This window comes from Physeter macrocephalus, chromosome 12 (genome assembly GCF_002837175.3).
Source record: "Physeter macrocephalus isolate SW-GA chromosome 12, ASM283717v5, whole genome shotgun sequence".
Taxonomy (NCBI): domain Eukaryota; kingdom Metazoa; phylum Chordata; class Mammalia; order Artiodactyla; family Physeteridae; genus Physeter; species Physeter macrocephalus.
The window spans coordinates 62,545,180-62,566,839 of NC_041225.1; the positions used below are offsets into that span (position 1 = coordinate 62,545,180).

Genomic DNA, 21,660 nt, shown 5'->3' on the forward strand with positions numbered 1-21,660 from the left:
TTTTTTTTGCGGTACGCGGGCCTCTCACTGTTGTGGCCTCTCCCATTGCGGAGCACAGGCTCCGGACGCGCAGGCTCGGCGGCCATGGCTCACGGGCCTAGCTGCTCCACGGCATGTGGGATCTTCCCAGACCGGGGCACGAACCCGTGTCCCCTGCATTGGCAGGCGACTCTCAACCACTGCACCACCAGGGAAGCCCTCATTGTAGTTTTGATTTCCATTTCTCTAATGATTAGTGATGTTGAGCATCCTTTCATGTGTTTGTTGGCAATCTGTATATCTTCTTTGGAGAAATGTCTATTTAGGTCTTCTGCCCATTTTTGGATTGGGTTGTTTGTTTTCTTGATATTGAGCTGCATGAGCTGCTTTAAATTTTGGAGATTAATCTTTTGTCAGTTGCTTCATTTGCAAATATTTTCTCCCATTCTGAGGGTTGTCTTTTAGTCTTGTTTATGTTTTCCTTTGCTGTGTAAAAACTTTTAAGCCCCATCCCTTACTGAGTAAACTCCTCCATTTGAGAATCACCTTCCTTTTTGCTGATAACTCCATACCCAGCACCTACCTCTGAGTCAGGTGAACTACAGCTCCTTTTTAAAAACATGATGAATGGTTGCCATAGGAAAAGCCACATTTTCTGACGGTTAAGCTGGGGGGTTACAACATGATTCCTCATAAGATTCCTTTCTAGTAAGCAGAGGTCCTTCGGTGAGGTTAAAATATGATTTGCTTTAGAAAAATTAGATGAGCATACATCTGTCATGTAAAGTGAGACGCGCCATGTTCTACTGAGCAACGGTGGTCTGGGACTTGCTCCTGTAACTGTCGCTACCTGACACTGGCCTGAGAAAAGAGTTTGCAAATCTCTGAACTTCAGAGGAGAGTCCCTTCTCTCCCCAACCTCACCCTCTACCACCCAGACACCGATCTCCATGTCAGTTTGGTCACTGTTCTGCCGTAAAGGAAACTCATGGTGTTGTATGATGCCATCTTGTGCTCCAAGAGCAGCCACACAGTGAGGACCCTCAGCCTATTCTAACTGCACAGAAGAGAACACTGCTGACACTGAAGACATTGTTCCTGCTCCCTCACTCATTCATCAAGAGGGAAGCAGGGAAGCAGAGCCTCCGCTCTGGCTCTCCAGGTCTACCACGTACAGGGGGTTCACAGGGTCCCTACAACTGGACTGGACCCCTCCTGGGATGTCAGACCTCTTGGCAACATGTCCAAAGAAAGCAAGCTCGTGTGGATCCCTGCCTAGGAAACCAGCTCGGAGGGTGAAAGAGATGGCACAGCTGCTAGACGCGGGGGAAGGGGGGGGGTCTCCCCACAGAGGGGATACAATGTGATGTCAGAGCAAGTCCCCACTGGACTGGGAGTCGCAGAGATGAGACGGTAAGTTCGACTTGGCCAATACCAAGTATCTGTGGGCAAAAGACTTACTTCTCTGAAATCTGATTTTCTCACTGGTGCAAAAAGAAGACTAGAAGAGAGAATTTAAAAAAAATCTTCCAACCCTCCAATTCTGAGAGTGACAACCTACCGGACGTGAGGCCCTCTGACAGGTACCATGGAAGATAAAGAGATACAGGATACATTTCTCATTAATCCAGGATCATGCTCATGTGGAGAAAAGAGGAAAGTTGACCTCGTGACTGACCCTCTACTATCACACTGGATTCTGCGCGTGTACACATACACACACGTGCACGGACCCACAAATATCAGGCAATACATACTAGCTATCCTTGTTTTGGATGCGTGTTAAGTCCTATACGTGTTCAGAAAAGGGATTTCCAGATTTTCAGGAGATATTTCATATTCTCCTGAGAAATTTCAGAGGGTTAGGAAAAATTTCATTTGATCAGTGTTTGGAATGGGTAGTGACAGTGAGGTAAAGCTTGGGATCACATCATTGGGAAATAGTAGATTAAGTAAAGGTAATACATATATTTTTCCAATGCAGGTCTCCTCAGCAACTTTGACAAGCAAATGTATGCTGAGACACTCTAAGAGAGGTCAAGACTGCAGTGTCCCAAACTATGGGCCACAGAGTCTTTCATTCTTTTTTTTTTTTTTTTTTTTAACATCTTTATTGGAGTATACTTGCTTTACAATGTTGTGTTAGTTTCTGCTGTATAACAAAGTGAATCAGCTATACGTATACATATATCCCCATATCCCCTCCCTCTTGCGTCTCCCCTTCCACCCTCCCTATCCCACCCCTCTAGGTGGACACAAAGCACAGAGCTGATCTCCCTGTGCGATGCAGCTGCTTCCCACTAGCTATCTATTTTACATTTGGTAGTGTATATATGTCCATGCTACTCTCTCACTTCGTCCCTTTTATTCTGAAAAGTTTCTCAAGTGAGGAAGGTTCAGAGGAATACCCTTTGGGAAATAGTGTACCAAAGGGACTGTAAATTCCCTGAGGTTGGGGACTGGGCCACGCTCACCACTACCTCTCCAGCACCCGGCACGACACCGGGCACATGGAAAGGATTCAACAAAATATAATAAAATAAAAATTGGCCAAATGACCAAATGAGTAATTGTTGAATTCCAAGTGGAAAGACTGGCATTCGCAATGACACGGTGGTGAGAGTATGCCAAGGAGCAAGGGATCATCTGTCCAAGGTGGCACCCGTCACTGTCTGGGCTCCAGATGGATACGGGTAAGTGTTTCAGGTGAGGCTGCCTTTGCCTCCTCAAGGAGCCAAGGGCTACAAATCCTTAAGGCATCCTGAAAGACTTTCACTCATTTTATTCCCCAAAATGGGGTAATAAAAGAGCTTCATGAAGAATGTTGGCATTTCTCCTCTTTACTAAGAATAAGTAACAAATGAGTTAAGGATACTCATCGGTCAGACTCCATAATGTACTTACAGATTATTTTCATTTCTTTACTGCCACCTTCTGGTCCCCAGGCACCTACTTGGTAGTTTTAAAATGCTACCTTATTTATTTGTGGTTCACGATGGCATCCTTTTTTGGTTTTTTTTTGGCATGCCACATCGCTTGCAGGATCTTAGTTCCCAGACCAGAGATCGAACCCGGGCCAGCAGTGAAAGGGTCGAATCCTAACCACTGGACCGCCAGGGAATTCCCCACGATGGCATTTTAAGCACTTGTTCACATCCTTTACCTCATATGACATTACACAGGTTAGATGTGGTTCGGGTGGCCTTTACTCTTTTTTCATTTGAGCCGAAGGCCATAAAGAACTTCAGGGATTTGCCTAGTGACAGAAAGTTAGGAGCTGAGAAAGGACTAACCATGCCTGTTGTTTTCTCCAAGGAGCAAACACCGGGGTTAGTCATTCGGCTTTGTCCAGCTACATTTGCAAAGACTTCTATCGCCCTCTCATCCCTTCACAAGCACAACCTTGAATGGAAAATCCCTTGCCCTTAAAAAAGAGAATACTATTCAAATATACCTTGATCTTTTCAAGGGTAAAATCCATTCCACTTTACAAGGTCTTTGAGAAAAGAATGTAGGGGATCTATGATTGCTTTTTTTATCTGACAGTCAAGATACCATAGTGTCCTACAGCACAACCGCAAGATGGAGGTCCACCAGCTTCTTCTAAAACATACCTTGGTCTGGAAGCAGCAATAGAGTTGGGTTAGGTACGGGTGTTTCCGCGCCAGAGCCAAAATCCTCTTCTCTGTCATTGTGCAGTCTACATCATCATCCTGAAGGATGACATCCTTCTTCAGGACCTTCACAGCATATACTTCATCTTTGCCTTTGAGCTCCGCCAGCATGACCTGTAATCAACCAAAACCACCCCGTAAGGCTATACTTGTAGGGAATCAAAAGAAACCCAAGTCAACATCAAATGCTTTAAAAACTAACTCCTTTTTTTCCTTTAATTTTAAATAGCATAATAGTATTTAAAATGTAAAGACTACCCATCCTAATACAGCTACTACAATTTATTTATTTTTAATCTCTAACAGTGTCCAGGCAAAGAAAAGTTCAATGCACATCTATTAAATAATTACTCGTATGTTCATATAATTTCTCATACTTGCAATTAGAGTACAGCAAATAGATTTTTTTAAAACTGAACATTATTTCATAAGCATTTCTCTACATGGTCTCCACCATATCATGGTTGCTGATACTCAATTCAAGTATATCAGTAACAGTTTAACCATTTACCTCATATTAGACACTTGAGCTACATCTAATTATTAAGTATTATACAGATAAACTGCATCAAGTGTTTTTTTTTGTTTTTTTTTTTTAATTTTATTTATTTATTTTTGGCTGTGTCGGGTCTTCGTTGCTGGGCGAGGGCTTTCTCTAATTGTGGCGAGCAGGGGCTACTCTTCATTGCGGAGCGGGGGCTACTCTTCATTGCGGTGGCTTCTCTTGTTGCAGTCTAGTTGCGGAGCACAGGCCCCAGACGCGCAGGCTCAGTAGTTGTGGCTCACGGGCCTAGTTGCTCCGCGGCATGTGGGATCTTCCCGGACCGGGGCTCGAACCCGTGTTCCCTGCATCGGCAGGCAGACTCTCAACCACTGCGCCACCAGGGAAGCCCTCAAGCGTTTTTATACATATAATTTTTTCTTTCTTTTATATCACAGTTTTAAGATGGAAAGCCTTAGAAGTGGATTATGGAGTTAAATATTTTGCACATTTCCTAACTGACTTTCAAAGAGGATGTACAATATAATCTGCCACTAGCAATGTGGAAGTACTTTAGTTTCATGCAAATTTACCAACAGTGGGTGCTTTCACTTAAAAAACGTTTTTGCTCATGTCATGGGTGTGAACTGTTACCTCAATGCTGTTTTAACTTGTAATGAAACTAAAAATATTTGTTTTCTAATTATATTTATTTTTTGTGCAAATTATTTGTCAATTTCCTCCATCTAGTTATCTATTTTCTTACACATCTGTATGAGTTTGGTATATAAAGTTACTACCACCTTACTTTTTGCAAATGTTTTTCTAAGACTGTTTTATGATTTTCTGTTATCTTTTTCTATTGAACAGGGTCCCCTATCTTATGTAGTCGAATCTGTCCTTGTTTACCTTTATGGTTTCCTCTATAGCTTTAAAGCTGGGAATGCGATTCCTTCTCTAGAGAGCAAATTAACAATTCTATTTTCTTAAAGTTTTCCTATCATTTGATATTTTTGCGCTCATTTCCCCCTATAAATGTGACAAGACTTTCTCCCATTAAATAACTCCTAAGTACAGTATTCTAGTAGAGCTAAAGAACAGTAACTCAGAGGCTTCACGAGGGTGTTCAGGATGCTACCCTGAAGACCTTTGTCACCCACATATAATACAAACTCTTTAAAACTGGCTCAAACTTTGGCTGCAATTTCTCTGAAGAAGCAACCTAAATGCTCCGGAGTCATCAAAGTTCCCATCCTGCTTATACCCTATGGAAACCTGGAAACTCTGAGCCTGCTTCTTTCCCCTTGAATCTTGCTCAAAATTAAAGCAGGTCCTGCTCACATCCCAGAGTTTTGCCTCCTCAGAGGACTGGAGTCTGTTTCTTATTTAACCAGTCTCCAAAGAATGTGATTGCTTCGGCTTTTGCCATTTAAGCCAATGCCAGTTCCTTTCCTGCCACTGCGACCTCAGGATGAGATGGGGCAGGTGAGATGGGTTAAGAACCGGGTCTCATAGCCTGGGGGTTCCAGAGAGCCACTCCCTTTGGAGAGAAGTGGAGCAGGTCTGCAGCTCAGCCTGCAAAAGTCCAGGACGCATGAGGGCATGGGACCCCTGGGAGCTCCCAGAGCCAGACACCGGGGCCCCAGAGCACCGGCGCTCTGCTCTGGGAAGTCCTAGAAAGATGACTCCCATCGACCCCCCAGGCATGGCTTTGGGAAGAGCAGGAATAATCAGGGGTCTGAACTGAAGTGTTAACCAGCTTCCTAGGCTCTCTGCCCTTCCATGTTCTTTCTAAAATAAACTGGGATTATTTTTCCATCTCACCCCACCTTCAGAATGCTGGCTGATCACTGCAAATACTTTAGCGGGCACACTCTGCACCCACGCCCCACATCGCTGTGTCGGGCTCGGGGTGAGCAGGAGAGGGAGAATGGAACCGAGGGCAGTGGCCCTTCATCCAAGACATGAGACAGTTGTGCTCAATCTCTTGCCAGGTGCAGAGGACAAACAAGACATTGAGTCAGTGGCAGAAAAGTCAGGTGAATAACATTGTATTTCCAAAGTAATACATGCTAAGATTTCCTCTGAGCCCCAAGTTCACTGAGGGTAGAGATTCTAGAGTTCATTTCCAAAGTCTTCATGATGAATTAAAAGCAGAATTTCAGACAGGAAGAAAGCTATCGTTACTATTATCGATAATGGGATGCCAAGCACACGTAATGCAATTTAAACCGTTCCAAGTGCTTTCTCCCCCACTCTCTCACTTGATTCCTGTCCCCATTTGACAAACGAGAAAAAGTAAATCCCAGAGAGGTGGAATGACTACACTGAAGTCCCACAGCTAGTTAGCAGCAGAACCCTGGCTCCTGTCTGCTTGGCCTCAGGCCATTTGCACTCAACAAGGAAGGAAAACATAGTCAGACTAGGCTGAAATGTTCATCACTTAATCTTGGATCAAAGCAGCAGCCCTGCCCCTGCATGTCACAGACCTTGCCGAAGCTGCCTTTGCCCAACACCTTGATGAAGTTGAACTCATCCAGGCCCAAGCGCTTGGCCTGGCCTTGCCGGACTTCACCATTCTCGCCCGGGCTCGCCAGCTGGCCGTCGGTGGATGATGCTGCCCTGTGCTCCTCCCCTCGGTTGTCAAATGACAAGGCCTTCCGGATGTTGTTTTCAAGTTCTTTAATTTCTAGGGCCAACGGTGACAAGATATTGCATTAGCGCATCCCTCACGAGCCCTTCCCATTAGGATTTAATACTCAGAATTTACCCCCATGAGCTCTCAACCCTCCTTCTGGTTCTTCATAGCAGCAGACCCAGTGGGGCATCCCTTTACGTGCCTTCATCTGCTCTGCACACTTTCCTTGGCACCTAACATACAGCAAGGCCTAGGCATGCAAAGAGGAGGCCGTCCCCGCCAACCAACTCCTTCAGATCTTCCTTTTACTCTGGGACCAGGCCACCTCTCCGAAAGCCCTCTTCAGCCAGTAGCCTATTTATTCCATTATTCTAGGTGTAATGCAGGAATCCCGGCCTTCTCTGGAACCTCGCAGAGTCCCAAAGGCAACAGGTACCCTTCAAGTTTCCTTTGAAAATTAGAACAATGACTAATGGAGAACCATTGTTACAGTAATTATTGGTGAGGTAATTATTTCCATAGCTGGGACCAAGAAGCCTTTACCTTCTAAGGGACTTTATTTGGCCTTGTTGCTGGGTTTATTCTAAATACCCATCTTACACAAGGTTATTTAACAAAATGAGCAATGGGCTTATCATTACCAAAAGAACTGCTTCCCAAGAGTGACATGCTGCAAATTTATCTTGGACGGGACAGGGATTCCTCAGTACAATTTCACAACTATGACACAGGCTTGTGCCCTTCCAGAGTACGTGACCTGAATTACCTGGGGATGATAAGGCTGGATGATCCTTTGACCTTTTCTATTGGAGGAAGCTTTATTGTTAGCTATATATTCACCAAGACGTACACTCCTCTGTGTAGAAATGGGCATCTTAAGCATAACCCATTTTTAAAAGATGCTCGTGAATAACTGGGATCACAGGAGGGGAACACAAACTACTGACCCTCGGGAATCAGAATCACGCATTAGTGACCACTTGCTGCTTGACATAAAGACAACTTCAGCTTCTTTGCAGAAGGACTGAGGCCCATGAGAGCTCACTCCCGGAACCTGGAGATCTTCCTTAGATCTGGAGTTTGACTCCTCTGAGATGTGTCGGGACAGGGTAGAGGGGAGGGGTGAAGACAGCTCCCGAGTCTACAGACATGCCCACGCCAATTCTGCAGTCTTCTATCTCTTACTCTTAACTAAGTGAACTTTTGGTCTCAGCACAGAGCTTCTCAGCATAACTTCCAAGGCAAGTTAATAAATGGATTTTGGAAGACAGAACTTGGATGCTTGGGGATATCAAAACTTGAAGAAAATGTCTTTCTATGTGCTCTTACAACAGAGGGAAGAGGGAATAGTGCCTCATTTCTGCTCTGCAATAATACCATGTCTCGCTAAGAGGGTTTTCACGTCCCTTTGTGCTCACAACACTGCTGCGGAATGCGGTACTTGCACTGACTGGGGCCAAAGAGAGGTCCTGAGGGGCACTGTGTCCTGCCAAGGCTGGACAGCATTCTGGGCAGGGACCAGGCCTAGAAACCCGGGCACCTCCTCCCTTACCTGGGGTCTCTTTACCATATGACCCTGTCTCCTTGAAGCTCTCAAAGGAGCTCTCAGCATTAAAAAAAAAGGGAAACATGAAAATACCCACACTGGGCCGGGATAGTACCTGCTTGCTTGGAGGCCCCAGAGTACCGTCAGCTTACTAACAGACGGGTCAAACCTCTTTTGAAATGAAGCAGAGTATAAAGATGCAGGAAGTAAACCAGAGCAGCATGAAGAGGGACTCAGACCAATTATTTTGTGGCCTCAGGACTGGCACACCCCCTTGCAGCTGTTTTATTTACTCCTAGGTAAGAAGGGCTGGGTCACAGTGATGACCCCCAGGGAGGGTTCGATGGCACGGATTCTGAGAATGGGGTCCCTATGCCAGGAGGGGCGCAGTCTCACCCTTACCACTGACTTAGTTCTTGACCTTTGGACAAACCTTTTCAATTCTCTGCCTTCCACTTCCCACCCTGCAACCTGGGGACAGTAAGGGAGCGTGGACAAGAGAGTTGGCGTGAGCATAAAATTAGGATAAGGAAGACGAAAGAAAAGGGGCTACAGAACATCAAGGTACTACTGTTATGATTCATTAATGATTGTGAATGTTCTGCCGATGCAAAAATCCCTTCCCGGTGAGATCTGGTTCTGGTCACCAGAGGGGAAGGTCTTAAACGTGTAAGTCCCTCCTCAGCCTCGGCATCCTTGGACGCCTGTAGAATTCAGAAACCTTTGATGACTTTCAGCACATTCTGACAGGGAAGGAAATGTCCTGAGCTGAGCTCTAGAGGGGAGTCAGTCCTAGAGCTGGCTTCCTCCCCACTGCTTCTCGAAGGCTCTTCGCCAGCTTCACCTTCCTATCCCCACCCACCCACGTGGTAGACGCCCTCCCCAACCCATCCCCCGACTCCTGCCCTGTTCTCAGGTTTCGGGTTCCATGATGAGAGTCAGGGAGGAAGGAAGTCAGACTCAACTGAGCAGTGCTGACGGGCCGGGGAGCAGACGCTGGGCAGCGGGGTAAGAGAAGGGCTTCTCCCTCTCCTGAACGTGGAACCAGGGAGAGGCAAAAGCAAAGAAAGAACCACAGCGCCCCAGCTCGCTCTCTCTCACCCTGCCTGGGGGGGATTTCAGGCTGGCACAGCCATTTAGTGCCTCATCCTCAAGAAAGCCTTGTAGAGGGAAAGCACAGCTAAGGAGTCAGCTGGGAAAGGTCATCTGGATACCCTCCGGGGCTGCTGGCTGTTTCTGCTCACAAGGCCATTCGTGGACGAAGAGGCCTCGGGCTCCCTCGTCCTTCCAAGGACAGAGCTCAGAGGTAAAGAAGCAAATCTGAGAGTCTCACCTTGGTCACAAGGGGAGGTGGGGGCCGACTTGGATCGATCTTCCTCAGATGGTGAGCTTCCAGAAGCAGGCTGCGGGGACTCAGCACCAGCAATGAGCTAGAGAGAGGCAGAGAACGAGGGGAGAGAGGGATCAGAAGGGAGCGTGGGGAGTTTCCCTGAGTCAAAAGCATCAAGAAACGATGCCAGGGGCCCTAGGAGTCCCTGGAGCACAGTAGCAGTTGCTGAATTGACAATTTGAAGGCAGAGACTCAAGGTTTCATTTGCCAATTAAAGGGAAGAAAACAAGAGATGTCAGTTTGCTTGATTTTTATTCTACCCAAATACAGCTGACCTTTCCAAGCAAAGCCCAACCTTACCCCTTCCATGAAACCTCCTTTGCCTACCCAAGAAACGCAAGTTACCTCATCCAGAGCAACTTGACACTTGTCTCTAACAGCTGCTTGCCATTTATTCATTACCTTGTTCAGCTTTATTTAGTTTGGGGCTCTCTACTCAGGTTGACTGTAGGTTCTTTGAAAGTAAGACCCTATCTAGTATTTGTATTGCCCCTGGTGATTGCAGAGAGTGAGACACATAACAGAAGCTCAGTAAACATCTTCAGGCGTATTGGTATCTGTCGGCAACTGGCAAATTTTAGCAGGACACCCCCAGTGAAGTCTATTTCCTGGCATAGATGCTGGCATAGCCATTTTAAGTTCCCATTTAAGTCAGAGGTTTAGACTCAGAGATTGCAAGCCCTTCTGCTCCCTTTCACTCTTGATCTACCTGCTGTGCACACACGTTCTTTCTGGATGATGGACTACTTGCAAGGGGCAATGTTAAGGGAACCAAAGCTCTAGCAAGCCTGACGCTCCTGCAAAGAAGCCCTTTAAGCTTCTGGCCAAGGGCACTTGTCTCCCATCCTCTCGTACAACTTGAGCTACTATTTGGTTCACGTGACTTCTTCCAGCTTTTGCATTAGAAGCATCAAAGCAATAAAAATATCCGGACTGAAGTCCTTTAGTCTTTGACTTTGTTCCTTCCTAAACTTCTCCATGCTGGCTTCTTACCTCCAGGATCTCCCAAATCCAGGACAGACAGACAATGCCTGGCTACTGCCATTATGGCCCATGTAAATACAGGGGAGGGGGCAGGTACTGAGTTTGCTCTGAAATGTTTCATGACAATAAGGATTCTGTCTCAGTTTACTTCTAGCAAGAAACAAGATCATGTCTCCTGAACAGGGCTCTCTGTAGAGCTCATAAATGTGTGTGCTCAACACTGTCATCACAGGGTGTTCGTCTAACCCGCCCCTTCGGTGGGGCCCCAGCGTTCCGGGTGCCGACATTCTGCTGGCAACTCCAATGTCTTGGGTCAATAACTGAAGTCCTGTTTCCACCAGTGGGACTGACAGAGCTGAGAAGAGCCACCAGAAGCACAAAATCTCACGGTTAACCAGAGAAGAGAATGGTTTTTTCTCCAATCCTTAAAAAACTGCTTTGTTTATTGGAAAGGTAAGGAAGAAGAAGCTTAAGAAGATGGAAACAACCCAAAACTTCCCATGCAAGGGAAAAGGCTCCTCCTCTGAGAGGCAGCAGGGAAAAGGCGTGGGCAGCTTCTAAAATGCCCTTCAGAAGGCATTTCAAGCGGAAATTCAGGGACAACGTTAGGAGTTAAGTTGTAGAGGCGCCCAGAGTCAGGCTTGTTTCCTAGTTAAAAAAAAAAAAAAATGCCTGATACTGGGCAACAAGGGCCACCCACCTCCACCAGGATTTCTTGCCCAGTTAACATGGTTCCAGTTTTCTCATAACTTAGTCCTTCAGAAAATTCTTACATTTTCTAGGCTAGGAGCCAAGGCTAAGAAGGGCCTTCAAACAAAATGCTATGGATACCTTTAGCTCTATTTACATCTGCGGGCCCTGACTTACCAAAATAACATTTTAGCAAATGGATCTCTTCCTAGTGACATTCAGAATGTCACACGGATAGAGACAGGGCTTTGGTCTCCAAAGACAGGCCCAGATGTTTCATGTCGCGGGACATAACAATATTCCTCGGGCAGCCGGGTGCCAGCACTGTCACAAATCTTCTTGGCCTGCTTCCTAGAAAAGAATGTGGTTCCAGCTCTTCATCCATTTATCCTCATTGAAGTGATACCAGAGGCAAAGTCTGAGCACTGACATTGCTTTCATGCCAGTCCTGGAGGCAGATAAGTCTATTCCCCTGTCTAGAGTTGAGTCTTTTCTGGAGGGAATTCCAGAGTCCTCATCTTGAAGCTGACGTTCCCCTAAGAAACACCACACTTGAGACTTGCTTAGCTTTTCCCCACCTCTGGAACCGAAGGAGACTTTCATGGTACCTGCCTGACCTTTTCTTTTTTCTTTTTTCTTGAAGCACATGCTGCTTCAAGTCCAGTGTCTCAAACGCAGCAGTCTCAGAACTTCACTCCAAGTGACTCCCGGGAAGCCAACACAGAGAGGCTAGCTCACAAAGAGCTCCAGAAACACCACCAAAGAGCCAGTTACCTTTTTCCTCCTCTGGCCACTGTTGGTGATTTTGTCTGGAGTGACGCCCAGGTCAGCCAGCACTTTGGCAATGCCCCTGGCGTCCACGCCACAGTTGGGAGCCACGTTGGTCTCGCAGCGCCGGTGAACGTTCATCTTGCAGACTGTAAGGAAGCACAGAGGAGAGGCTTCCAAATGGTCATAGCCTAAAACATTACCTTATTTTGTGCTGGTTGTAAAAGGAACACATGTTCATTTGTTAGAATTTGGAAAACGGAGAAAGACGAAAAAAGAAAAATGAAAGATCACCCATCATCCCCTCACACAGAACTAAAATCATCCATCAGACCACCATACGGAGATAACCAGTTTATGGATAAATAAAAATCACATGGAAATTTCCTTTCAGGGAGCAGAACACTGACCATAGAACTTAATTGGTTTCTCTGAAGAAAGTTCATTTGGATGCTGAACCCAAATGGGTCCCCTGTACACAGTTCACTCTATTACTCTGCTGAAATGTGGGAATATTCCCGAGAGAGGAATGCCCACAGTACAGCCTATCAAGATGCTCATCTGAAAACAAGGAGACTGAATGAGGTGACCTCCAAGGCCCCTTTCAAATCCAAAATCTGGGTTCAAAGGAACAAAGGCCATGCTTGAATGTCTTTGTTTTGTCCACATCACTTCATTGTCCTTGGTGTAGGACATCAAAGGCGTAGACGTAAACTGTTTGGGTTTCCAGTCCAGCACATAAGGAGCTTGGAAGCTGTTGCTCTGCCCTAATGAGTAAAAAGCTGAACAAACTGGAACATCAACAACTCTTCTTAAGATTTATCAGAGAAGTAAGGTCACAGGGCAAACCACTGCCCTGAGGGAGAGACAGACAGGTAACTAACTATATGAATCACAACTTAGTGGAGCAGAAACTCCCAAGCAGCAACCCCATGGAAACCAGTGCAGGGTAGGGAAAGCTGGCACTGAAAGTGGCGAACTGCTGGGGTCCCAGAGTGGACAAGTCTGAGAGTCAAAGACTCTAGGCTGACCCCGTCATAGGGGTCCCCGCACTTTGGGAGCTTTACCTCTAATTGTCTGACCAGGTTTCTCACTGTGAATACTGGAGAAAAATTCCCTCCTGCTTATGACAGGGGGAGAGGGAAAGGATTTTGAAATATACCAGAGCACCCGGTTCTTAACAAGGCCTACTCTCAGGAGAAGCTATTTTGCTAGAGACTAAACTATTGTCGTTTTATCAGATCCTAAGCAACCTGGGGGAAGGGAAATACCCAACTCCAGCCCATGCTAGCTATCCTGTCCCACATAAGGTGGAGGGGGGCGGACCCTGAGAAACATGTGTAAGGCTCATAGTTCAGAGGCACAGGCTCACAGAAAGACTGAGATCTAATCATGGGACTACAGAATGCTTCCCCTCCCCCAACACCTTAGCACCATGTTACTAAAGGCCTTTTATTGCAGTTCCTGTTACCCAACACATCATGTCTGATTATCAAAAAAAAAAAAAAAAAAATTACAAGGCATACTAAAAGGCGAAAAACAGTTTGAAGAGACAGGGCAAGCAGCAGAACCAGATTGAGACATGGCAGGGATGTTAGAATAACCAGACCAGGAATTTAAAACAACTATGATTGATATGTTATGGGCTCTAATCAATAAAGTAGACAGCATGTAAGAACAGATGGGCAAGCAGAGAGATGGAAATTCTAAGAAAGACTCAAAAGTTAATGCTGGAACTCAAAAACACTGTAACAGAAATGAAGAAGGTCACTGATGGGCCCATTAGTAGAATGGACATAACTGAGAAAAGAATCTCTGAGCCTGAGGATATGTCAATAGAAACTTCCAAAACAGAAAAGAAAGGGAAACATATTGGAAAAAAAAAAAAAAAAAAAGGAACAGAATATCTAATAAATGTGGAATGATTACAAAAGGTGTAACATACGTGTATGGGAATACTAGAAGGAGAAAAAAGGGAGAAATGAAGAAAAGAAATATTTGAAGCAAAAATGACTGAGAGTGCCCTCAAATTAAAGTCAGACACCAAACCACAGACCCAGTAAGCTTAGAGAACACAAAGCAGGATAAATGACAAAAATCAAAACCAATAACAAACTACACCTAGGCATATCATATACAAGCTGCATAAAATCAAAGATAAAGAAAAATAATCCTGAAAGAAACAAGAAGGAAATAACACCTTACCTACAGAGAAGCAAAGATAAAAATTACATCTGACTTCTTCTCAGAAACCACATAAGCAAGAAGAGAGTAGAGTGAAATATTTAAAGTACTGAGAGGGAAAAAAAAAATGCGGAATTCTGTAGCCTGTGAAATTATCCTTCAAAAGTGAAGGAGAAATAAAAGACTTTCTCAGACGAATAAAAATTAAGGGAATTTGTTGCCAATAGACCTGCCTTGCAAGAAATGTTAAAGAAGTTCTTCAGGCAGAAGGGGAGAGGCAGCAAGTGGAAAGGAGGGCCTCTGGAGTGTGGAGTTCCCGAGTTTGGAGGCTTTTAGCAAAAGATGGTGGATCGCTTGGCAAACAGTGAAGCAAATACTAGACGTAAAAATATAGTAGAAAACTGTTTTGGAGCAGCTGGCCAACGCTTAACTATACCTGGACGGGTTCTTATTGGAGAAGGAGTATTGACTAAGTTGTGCAGAAAAAAGACTAAAGCAAGGCAGTTTTTCTTATTTAATGATATTCTTGTATATGGCAATATTGCCATCCAGAAGAAAAAATATAACAAATAACATATTATTCCCCTGGAAAATGTCACAATTGATGCTCTCACAGATGAGGGAGACTTGAGGAATGGATGGCTGATCAAGACACCAACTAAATCATTTGCAGTTTATTCTTCCACTGCCACTGAGAAATCAGAATGGATGAATCACATAGATAAATGTGTTACTGATTTGCTCTCCAAAAGTGGGAAGACACCCAGTAATGAACATGCTGCTGTCTGGGTTCCTGACTCTGAGGCAGCTTCATGTATGTGTTGTCAGAGAGCAAAATTCACACCTGTTAATCGTCGTCACCACTGCCGCAAATGTGGTTTTGTTGTCTGTGGGCCCTGCTCTGAAAAGAGACTTCTTCCCAGCCAGTCCTCTAAGCCTGTGAGGATATGTGACTTCTACTATGACCTGTTTTCTACTGGGGACATGGCCAGGTGCCAGCCTACTAGATCGGACTCTTATAGTCAGTCACTGAAGTTTCCTTTAAATGATGTATCTGATGATGACGATGATGATAGCAGTGACTAAGGGAATATTTTGAAATATTTAATCAGATGTGACTATCTGAGAAATCAGCTCTGGGGGGAATGTAAAATCCTGAGCTTTCTGTCAGTTTTGCTCTAGCAATGAATTTGCCTGAGAAACTTTTAACCTATGTGCCTCAATATATTCTATAGAAAATAGGTCCTGTTACCACCCCCACCCCCCAGCCCCAACTGCTGCTGCCTCCTCACCTCCCCCAGCTCCCTATTCTTCTACAGGGATAGACTATGGCGAATATATCAGAAAAATTTTTGGTTTCTTATTCTTGTTTTAATTCTACACTATTTTCTTGAATGGTTGGGAAAAGATGTTTATTTAACATATCATGTACTATACTGTTGTTTATTATATGTTCTGCGATATGGAAAAACTAAAAGCAAAGAATGATGGAAAAGGAGTATGATGTGGTTAGTTAATAATGTTATTACCTTTTTTCTAACCATCCTATCTAAAGGTTAAGACACCAGTAACAGAAATACATGCTTTGGGAATACTTTGTTTGGCTTTTTCATATACCAGGTGGTGCCTTATCATAATAGCACTGTTGCATGTAATAAGCCCCTACCTTCTCACTTTTTAGTTTGTTTTAAAAATACACTGGTGCTCTTTGAGGTGTAAAATGAATGTTATAAATGGGTGTAATTAGAAAACACTTCTCATTTGACAGCTACAAATAACTAAATTTAGAGGTTCTTTATTCCATATGAATAAATATTTTTCCATAAAATAGTTGTGATTACTGTATATTTTTACTTTTTGTAGGTACCAAATTATAATTGTCATTCTGAGGAATCTGGTTTGAAATTTATCAAATACAAATTGTCACTGCATTATTTCTGCTTTTAGTGAGACATTTTTAGGTGTAAATTCATCTGCTTTAACATTGTTTCTAGAATGAAAAACCTTATACAACTTCTTGAAATTAACCAATCTCTTTTAAAAAATCTCATGCTAGAGCACAGATCTACTTAGGTTGAAGATTTGGAAGAAATAATGTATGAGAATGGTTAGGAGAGACCAGTTAAGTTTGACTAGACTTCATATTTGTGGAAGTATTTTCTATTCCAGTGTGAAACTATCTTGAATTTACAAATATAGTGTTATATTTTATACAGTTTTGTAAAGTCCCAAACAATATTTCTATTTTTGTAAAACAATTGTATGTTTAATCTGTTTCTGAAATCATTTAGCAATCTATGGAAATAGAGTAGCAATTGATCTTTCTAAATTGTGAACTTTATTCAGTCTAGATTGCTTTTAAGAAGAGGTAATTTTTCACTCTTTGCTTCTGAAGCAGCCATTAAGGATGAAAGTTTATTTATCATATAAAACTTGATGCATTTTACACCACTCTCTCCATTTGTATGCTGCAAATAACTGTAATCTTTCAAATATGAAAAATCAGTCTGAAGTTTGTTTTAAATTCTAAATTCTTTTGTTTTAAAATCTTTAAATCTGGATATATTGCAAATGTCATGAGAGGTTTGATTTAATAACTTGTGATGGTGGATTCCTTGGTTTGGTTAAGGTACTAACTTTACTTTTAAATTGTGAAAGCACCTGAGATATATAGATCTCCCTGTCGGACATGTGAGAGAAAGGCACAACAGGTTTTTTTGTTTGTTTTAATAGCATATGTACTTCTGTTTCTAAACAATATTTACATATAATCAATAAACATATCCAAAAAGGACCATGATATCTGAGAAGTGCTAATGGAGACCTGCTGGTACATAGGAACCTAGCAAATTCAGGAACTAAGGGGAAATGTTCTGAGATAATATTTATGTTGTCAACCTCTATTGACTCTTTTTTACAATAAAAAATATTTTACAACTTAAAAAAAAAAGTTCTTCAGAAGGAAGAAAAATGATATCAGTCAAAAACTCAGATCAATATAAAGAAAGGAAGAGCATCAGAGAAGGAATAAGTGATGCTAAAATTAAAACTTTGGGCTTCCCCGGTGGCGCAGTGGTTGAGAGTCCGGCCTGCCGATGCAGGGGACACGGGTTCGTGCCCCGGTCCGGGAAGATCCCACATGCTGCGGAGCCGCTGGGCCCATGAGCCATGGCCGCTGAGCCTGCGTGTCCGGAGCCTGTGCTCCGCAACGGTAGAGGCCACAACAGTGAGAGGCCCGTGTACCGCAAAACAAAAAAAAAAAAAAAAAAAATTAAAACTTTTAGTTTTTAAATTCTTACTTGATCTAACAGAAAAAACAATTTTTCAAAATAATAATAGCAACAATGTTTTCAATTATTATGCTTATATATATATATAGAAAATACATGCTTATGTATAAGTGAAATGAATGACTACAACAATATAAGGAGTGGGACAGAGGAACTAGGAGTATTTTGTTATTATAAGGTACTTGCACTACCCATTAAGTATTAGAGTGTTATTTGAAAGTGGACTTGGATTAGTTGTAAATGTATATTGCAAACTCTAGGGCAACCACTAAAATAAGAAAAAAGAAGGAGGAGGAGGATGAGGGGGAGGGCGATGAGGGGAAGAGGAAGGGGGAGAAGGAGAAGAACTGATATGCTAAGAAAAGAGAGAAAATGGAATCATATAAAATGTTCAATTAAAACCACAAAAGGTGGAAAGAATGTGGAAGACAAAAATAGGAACAGAGAACAAGGGCATCAAATGGAAAACAATAGCAAAAAAGGTACTCATTAATCCAACTATGCTGATAATCAATTTAAATGTCAGTGGTCTAAATACAACAATTACAAGACAGGGACTGTCAGAATGGATCACAAAACAAGACCCAGTACATATCATCCACAAGAAACACACTTTAAATATAAGACACATATAGATTAAAATTAAAGTTATGGAGAAAGATACACCATGTTAACACTAGTCAAAAGAAAGCAGGAGTAGCTATATTAATTTCTGACAGGGCAGACTTCAGAGCAAGGAAAGTTATCAGAGACATCAAAGGGCACAATGATAATGGGGTCAATTCTCCAAGAAGACATTAAAATCCTTAATGTGTATGCTCTAACAACAGAGCACCAAAATACGTAAGGCAAAAACAGTGAACTGCGAGGAGAAATAGATGAACCAACTATTATGGTTGAAGACTTTAACACCCCTCTATCAGAAATGGACAGATACGGAAGGCAGAAAATCAGTAAGGACATAGTTGAAGTCAACAGTCACATTAATCAACTGGATATTTATTGACTGCCTCATCCAACAACAGCAGAACACACATTCTTCTCAAGCTCACATGGAACATTTACCGAGATAGAGCACAATCTGAGCCATAAAACACATCTTAACAATTTTAAAATAATAGAAATCATACAGTGTCTGTTCTCAGACCACAGTGGAATTAAATCAGAGATCAATAACAGAAACACATTTGGAAAAATCCCCCAATACTTGGAAATTAAATAACATACTGCTAAGTAACACATGGGTCAAAGAAGAAATCTCATGAGAAAGTTTAAAATATTTTGAACTGATTGAAAATGAAAATACAGCTTTTCATAATTAGCAGGATGCAGCAAAAGCATCCTTGAAAGATACAATCTGCCAAAACTCACACATGTAATACAGTGTAAAAGATCTATATCTATTAAAGAAATAAAATCAGTAATTAATAGCCTTCCAAGACAGACAGAACCAGGCTCAGATAGGTTCACTAGTGAATTCCAGGACCACACACTTAAGGAAGAAATTATACCCATCCTCTATAATATCTTCTAGAAGATGGAAGCAAAGGAAACATTTCCTAACTCCTTTTATGAGACCAGCATTACCCTTACACCAAAACCAACAAAGCCATTACAAGGAAAGACAACTGCAGACCAATATCTCTCACAAATATAGATGTAGAAATCCTCAACAAAATACTACCAAATTGAATCCAACAATGTATAAAAAGAAATATATATCATGACAAAGTATGATTTATCTCAGGTATGCAAGGCTAGTTCAATATTTGAAAATCAGTTAATGTAATCCATCACATCAATAGGCTAAAGAAGAAAAATCACAAAGCCTATCAATCAATGAAAAAAAAATGCATTTGACAAAATCCAACACCCATTCATAATAAAATCTCTCAGCAACAAAGAAATAGAGGGGAACTGCCTTAACTTGAAAAAGAACATCTATAAAAACCTACAACTAACATAACACTTAATGGTAAGAAACCAGAAGCTTTCTAGTTCTAAGAACAAGGCAAGGATGTCCCTTCTCACCACTCCTCTTCAATATTGCATTGGAAGTACTAGCTAATGCACTAAGACAAGAAAAGGAGGTAAAAGGTATAGTGCTTAGAAAAGAAGAAATAAAACTGTCTTTGTTTGCAGATGGCATGATTATCTATGCAGAAAATCTGAAAGAACTGACCAAAAAACTGGAACTAATAAGTGATTATAGCAATGTTGTAGGATACAAGGCTAATATACAAAGCCAATCACTTTCCTATTTATCAATAATAATTAAGTGGAATTTAAAATTAAGAACATGATATCATTTGCATTAGCACCTAAAAAATGAAATACTTAGGTATAAATCTAAGAAAATATGTACAAAACTGAGGAAAACTACAAAACTGATGAAAGAAACAAAAACAGAACTAAATACATGTAAAGATATTCCATGTTCATGGGTAGGAAGTCTCAATGTTATAAGAAGGACAGTTCTTCCCAGTGTGATCTATAGATTCACTGAAATCTCAATCAACATCCCAGGAAATTATTTTATGGAGATTGACAAAATGATTCTGAAGTTCACATGGAGATGCAAAAGACCCAGAATAGCCAACACAATACTGAAGAAGTGTTGGACAACCAACACTACCTGACTTCAAGATTTACTGTAAAGCTATAGTAATCAAGGCAGTGTGTACTGGTGAAAGAATAGACAAACAGATCAATGGCACAGAATAGAGAACCCAGAAATAGACCTCCATAAACATACAACTGATTTTTGACAAAGGAGCAAAGGCAATACAAGAGAGCAAAGATAGTCTTTTCAACAAATGGTGCTGGAACAACTGGATATCCGATGCAAAAAAAAAAAAAAAAAAGAACCTAGACACAGAGTTTACACCCTTCACAAAAATTAACTCTAAATGGGTCATAAACCTAAACATAAAACTCAAAACTATGAAACTCCTAGAAGATAACATAGGAGGAAATCTAGGTGCCCTTGGATATGGCGATGACTTTTTAAATATAACACCAAAGGCATGATTAATGGAAGAAATAATTGATAAGCTGCACTTCATTAAAAGTTTTTGCTCTGCAAAAGACACTGTCAAGAGAATGAGAAGATAAGCCACAGACTGGGAGAAAATACTTGCACAAGACATGTCTGATAAAAGCTTATCCAAAATATGCAAGAACCCTTAAAACTCAACAATAAGAAAATGAACAACCCAATTAAAAAAGAGGCAAAAGACTTGAGCGGAAACCTCACCAAAGAAGATATCCAGATAGCATACAAGCATATGAGAAGATGCTCCACATCATATGTCATTAGGGAATTGCAAATTAAAACAAGATACCACTACACACGTTTTAGAATGGCCAAAATCTAAAACACTGACAACACCAAATGCTGGTGAGGATATGGAGCAACAGGAATTCTCATTCATTCCTAGTGGGAATGAAAAATGTCTTCCACTTTGGAAGACAGTTTGGTAGTTTCTTACAAAACTAAACATACTCTCAGCTGACAATCCAGCAATCACACTCCTGGTATTTACCCAAATTAGTTGAAAATGTACGTCTACACAAAAACCAGCACACAGATGTCTACAGCAGTTTTATTCATAATTATGAAAACCTGGAAACAACTAAGATGTCCTTTAGTAGGTGAACGGCTAAATAAACTGTGGTAAGTTCATACAATGGAATATTATTCAGCACTAAAAATACATGAGTTATTAACCCATGAAAGACATGGAGGAAACTTATGAACATTACTAAGTGAAAGAAGGCAATCTGAAAAGACTATATATTGTATGATTCCAACTATATGACTTTCTGGAAAAGCAGAACCACAGAGACAGTAAAAAGATCAGTGATTGCCAGGGGTTGGGGGGAGGCAAGGGTGAATAGCCAAAGCACAGAGGATTTTTAGGGCAGTGAAACTATCCGTATGATACTGTAACGGTGGATACAACACACTGTACATTTGTCCAAACCCACAGTATGTCCAACACCAAGAGGGAACCCTAATGTAAACTGAGGGATA

General features: G+C 42.1%; 1 protein-coding gene and 1 pseudogene across 1 annotated transcript in view; one reads left to right on the plus strand and one right to left on the minus strand.

Annotated features, from left to right (window-relative positions):
- PRKCE (protein kinase C epsilon) overlaps positions 1 to 15,195 on the minus strand; it is a 169,511-nt gene extending 154,316 nt beyond the window's left edge. The window contains exons 1-5 of the mRNA XM_028496538.1: positions 15,179 to 15,195; positions 12,157 to 12,299; positions 9,652 to 9,748; positions 6,624 to 6,823; positions 3,594 to 3,767 (exon numbers count right to left, since the gene is read on the minus strand). Coding sequence (XP_028352339.1) covers positions 3,594 to 3,767; positions 6,624 to 6,823; positions 9,652 to 9,748; positions 12,157 to 12,291 — 606 coding nt within the window. The 5' untranslated portion in view covers positions 12,292 to 12,299; positions 15,179 to 15,195. The remainder of the gene's footprint in view (positions 1 to 3,593; positions 3,768 to 6,623; positions 6,824 to 9,651; positions 9,749 to 12,156; positions 12,300 to 15,178) is intronic.
- LOC102988483 (pleckstrin homology domain-containing family F member 2-like) lies at positions 14,677 to 15,420 on the plus strand (annotated as a pseudogene).
- Positions 15,421 to 21,660: the final 6,240 nt, after the last annotated feature.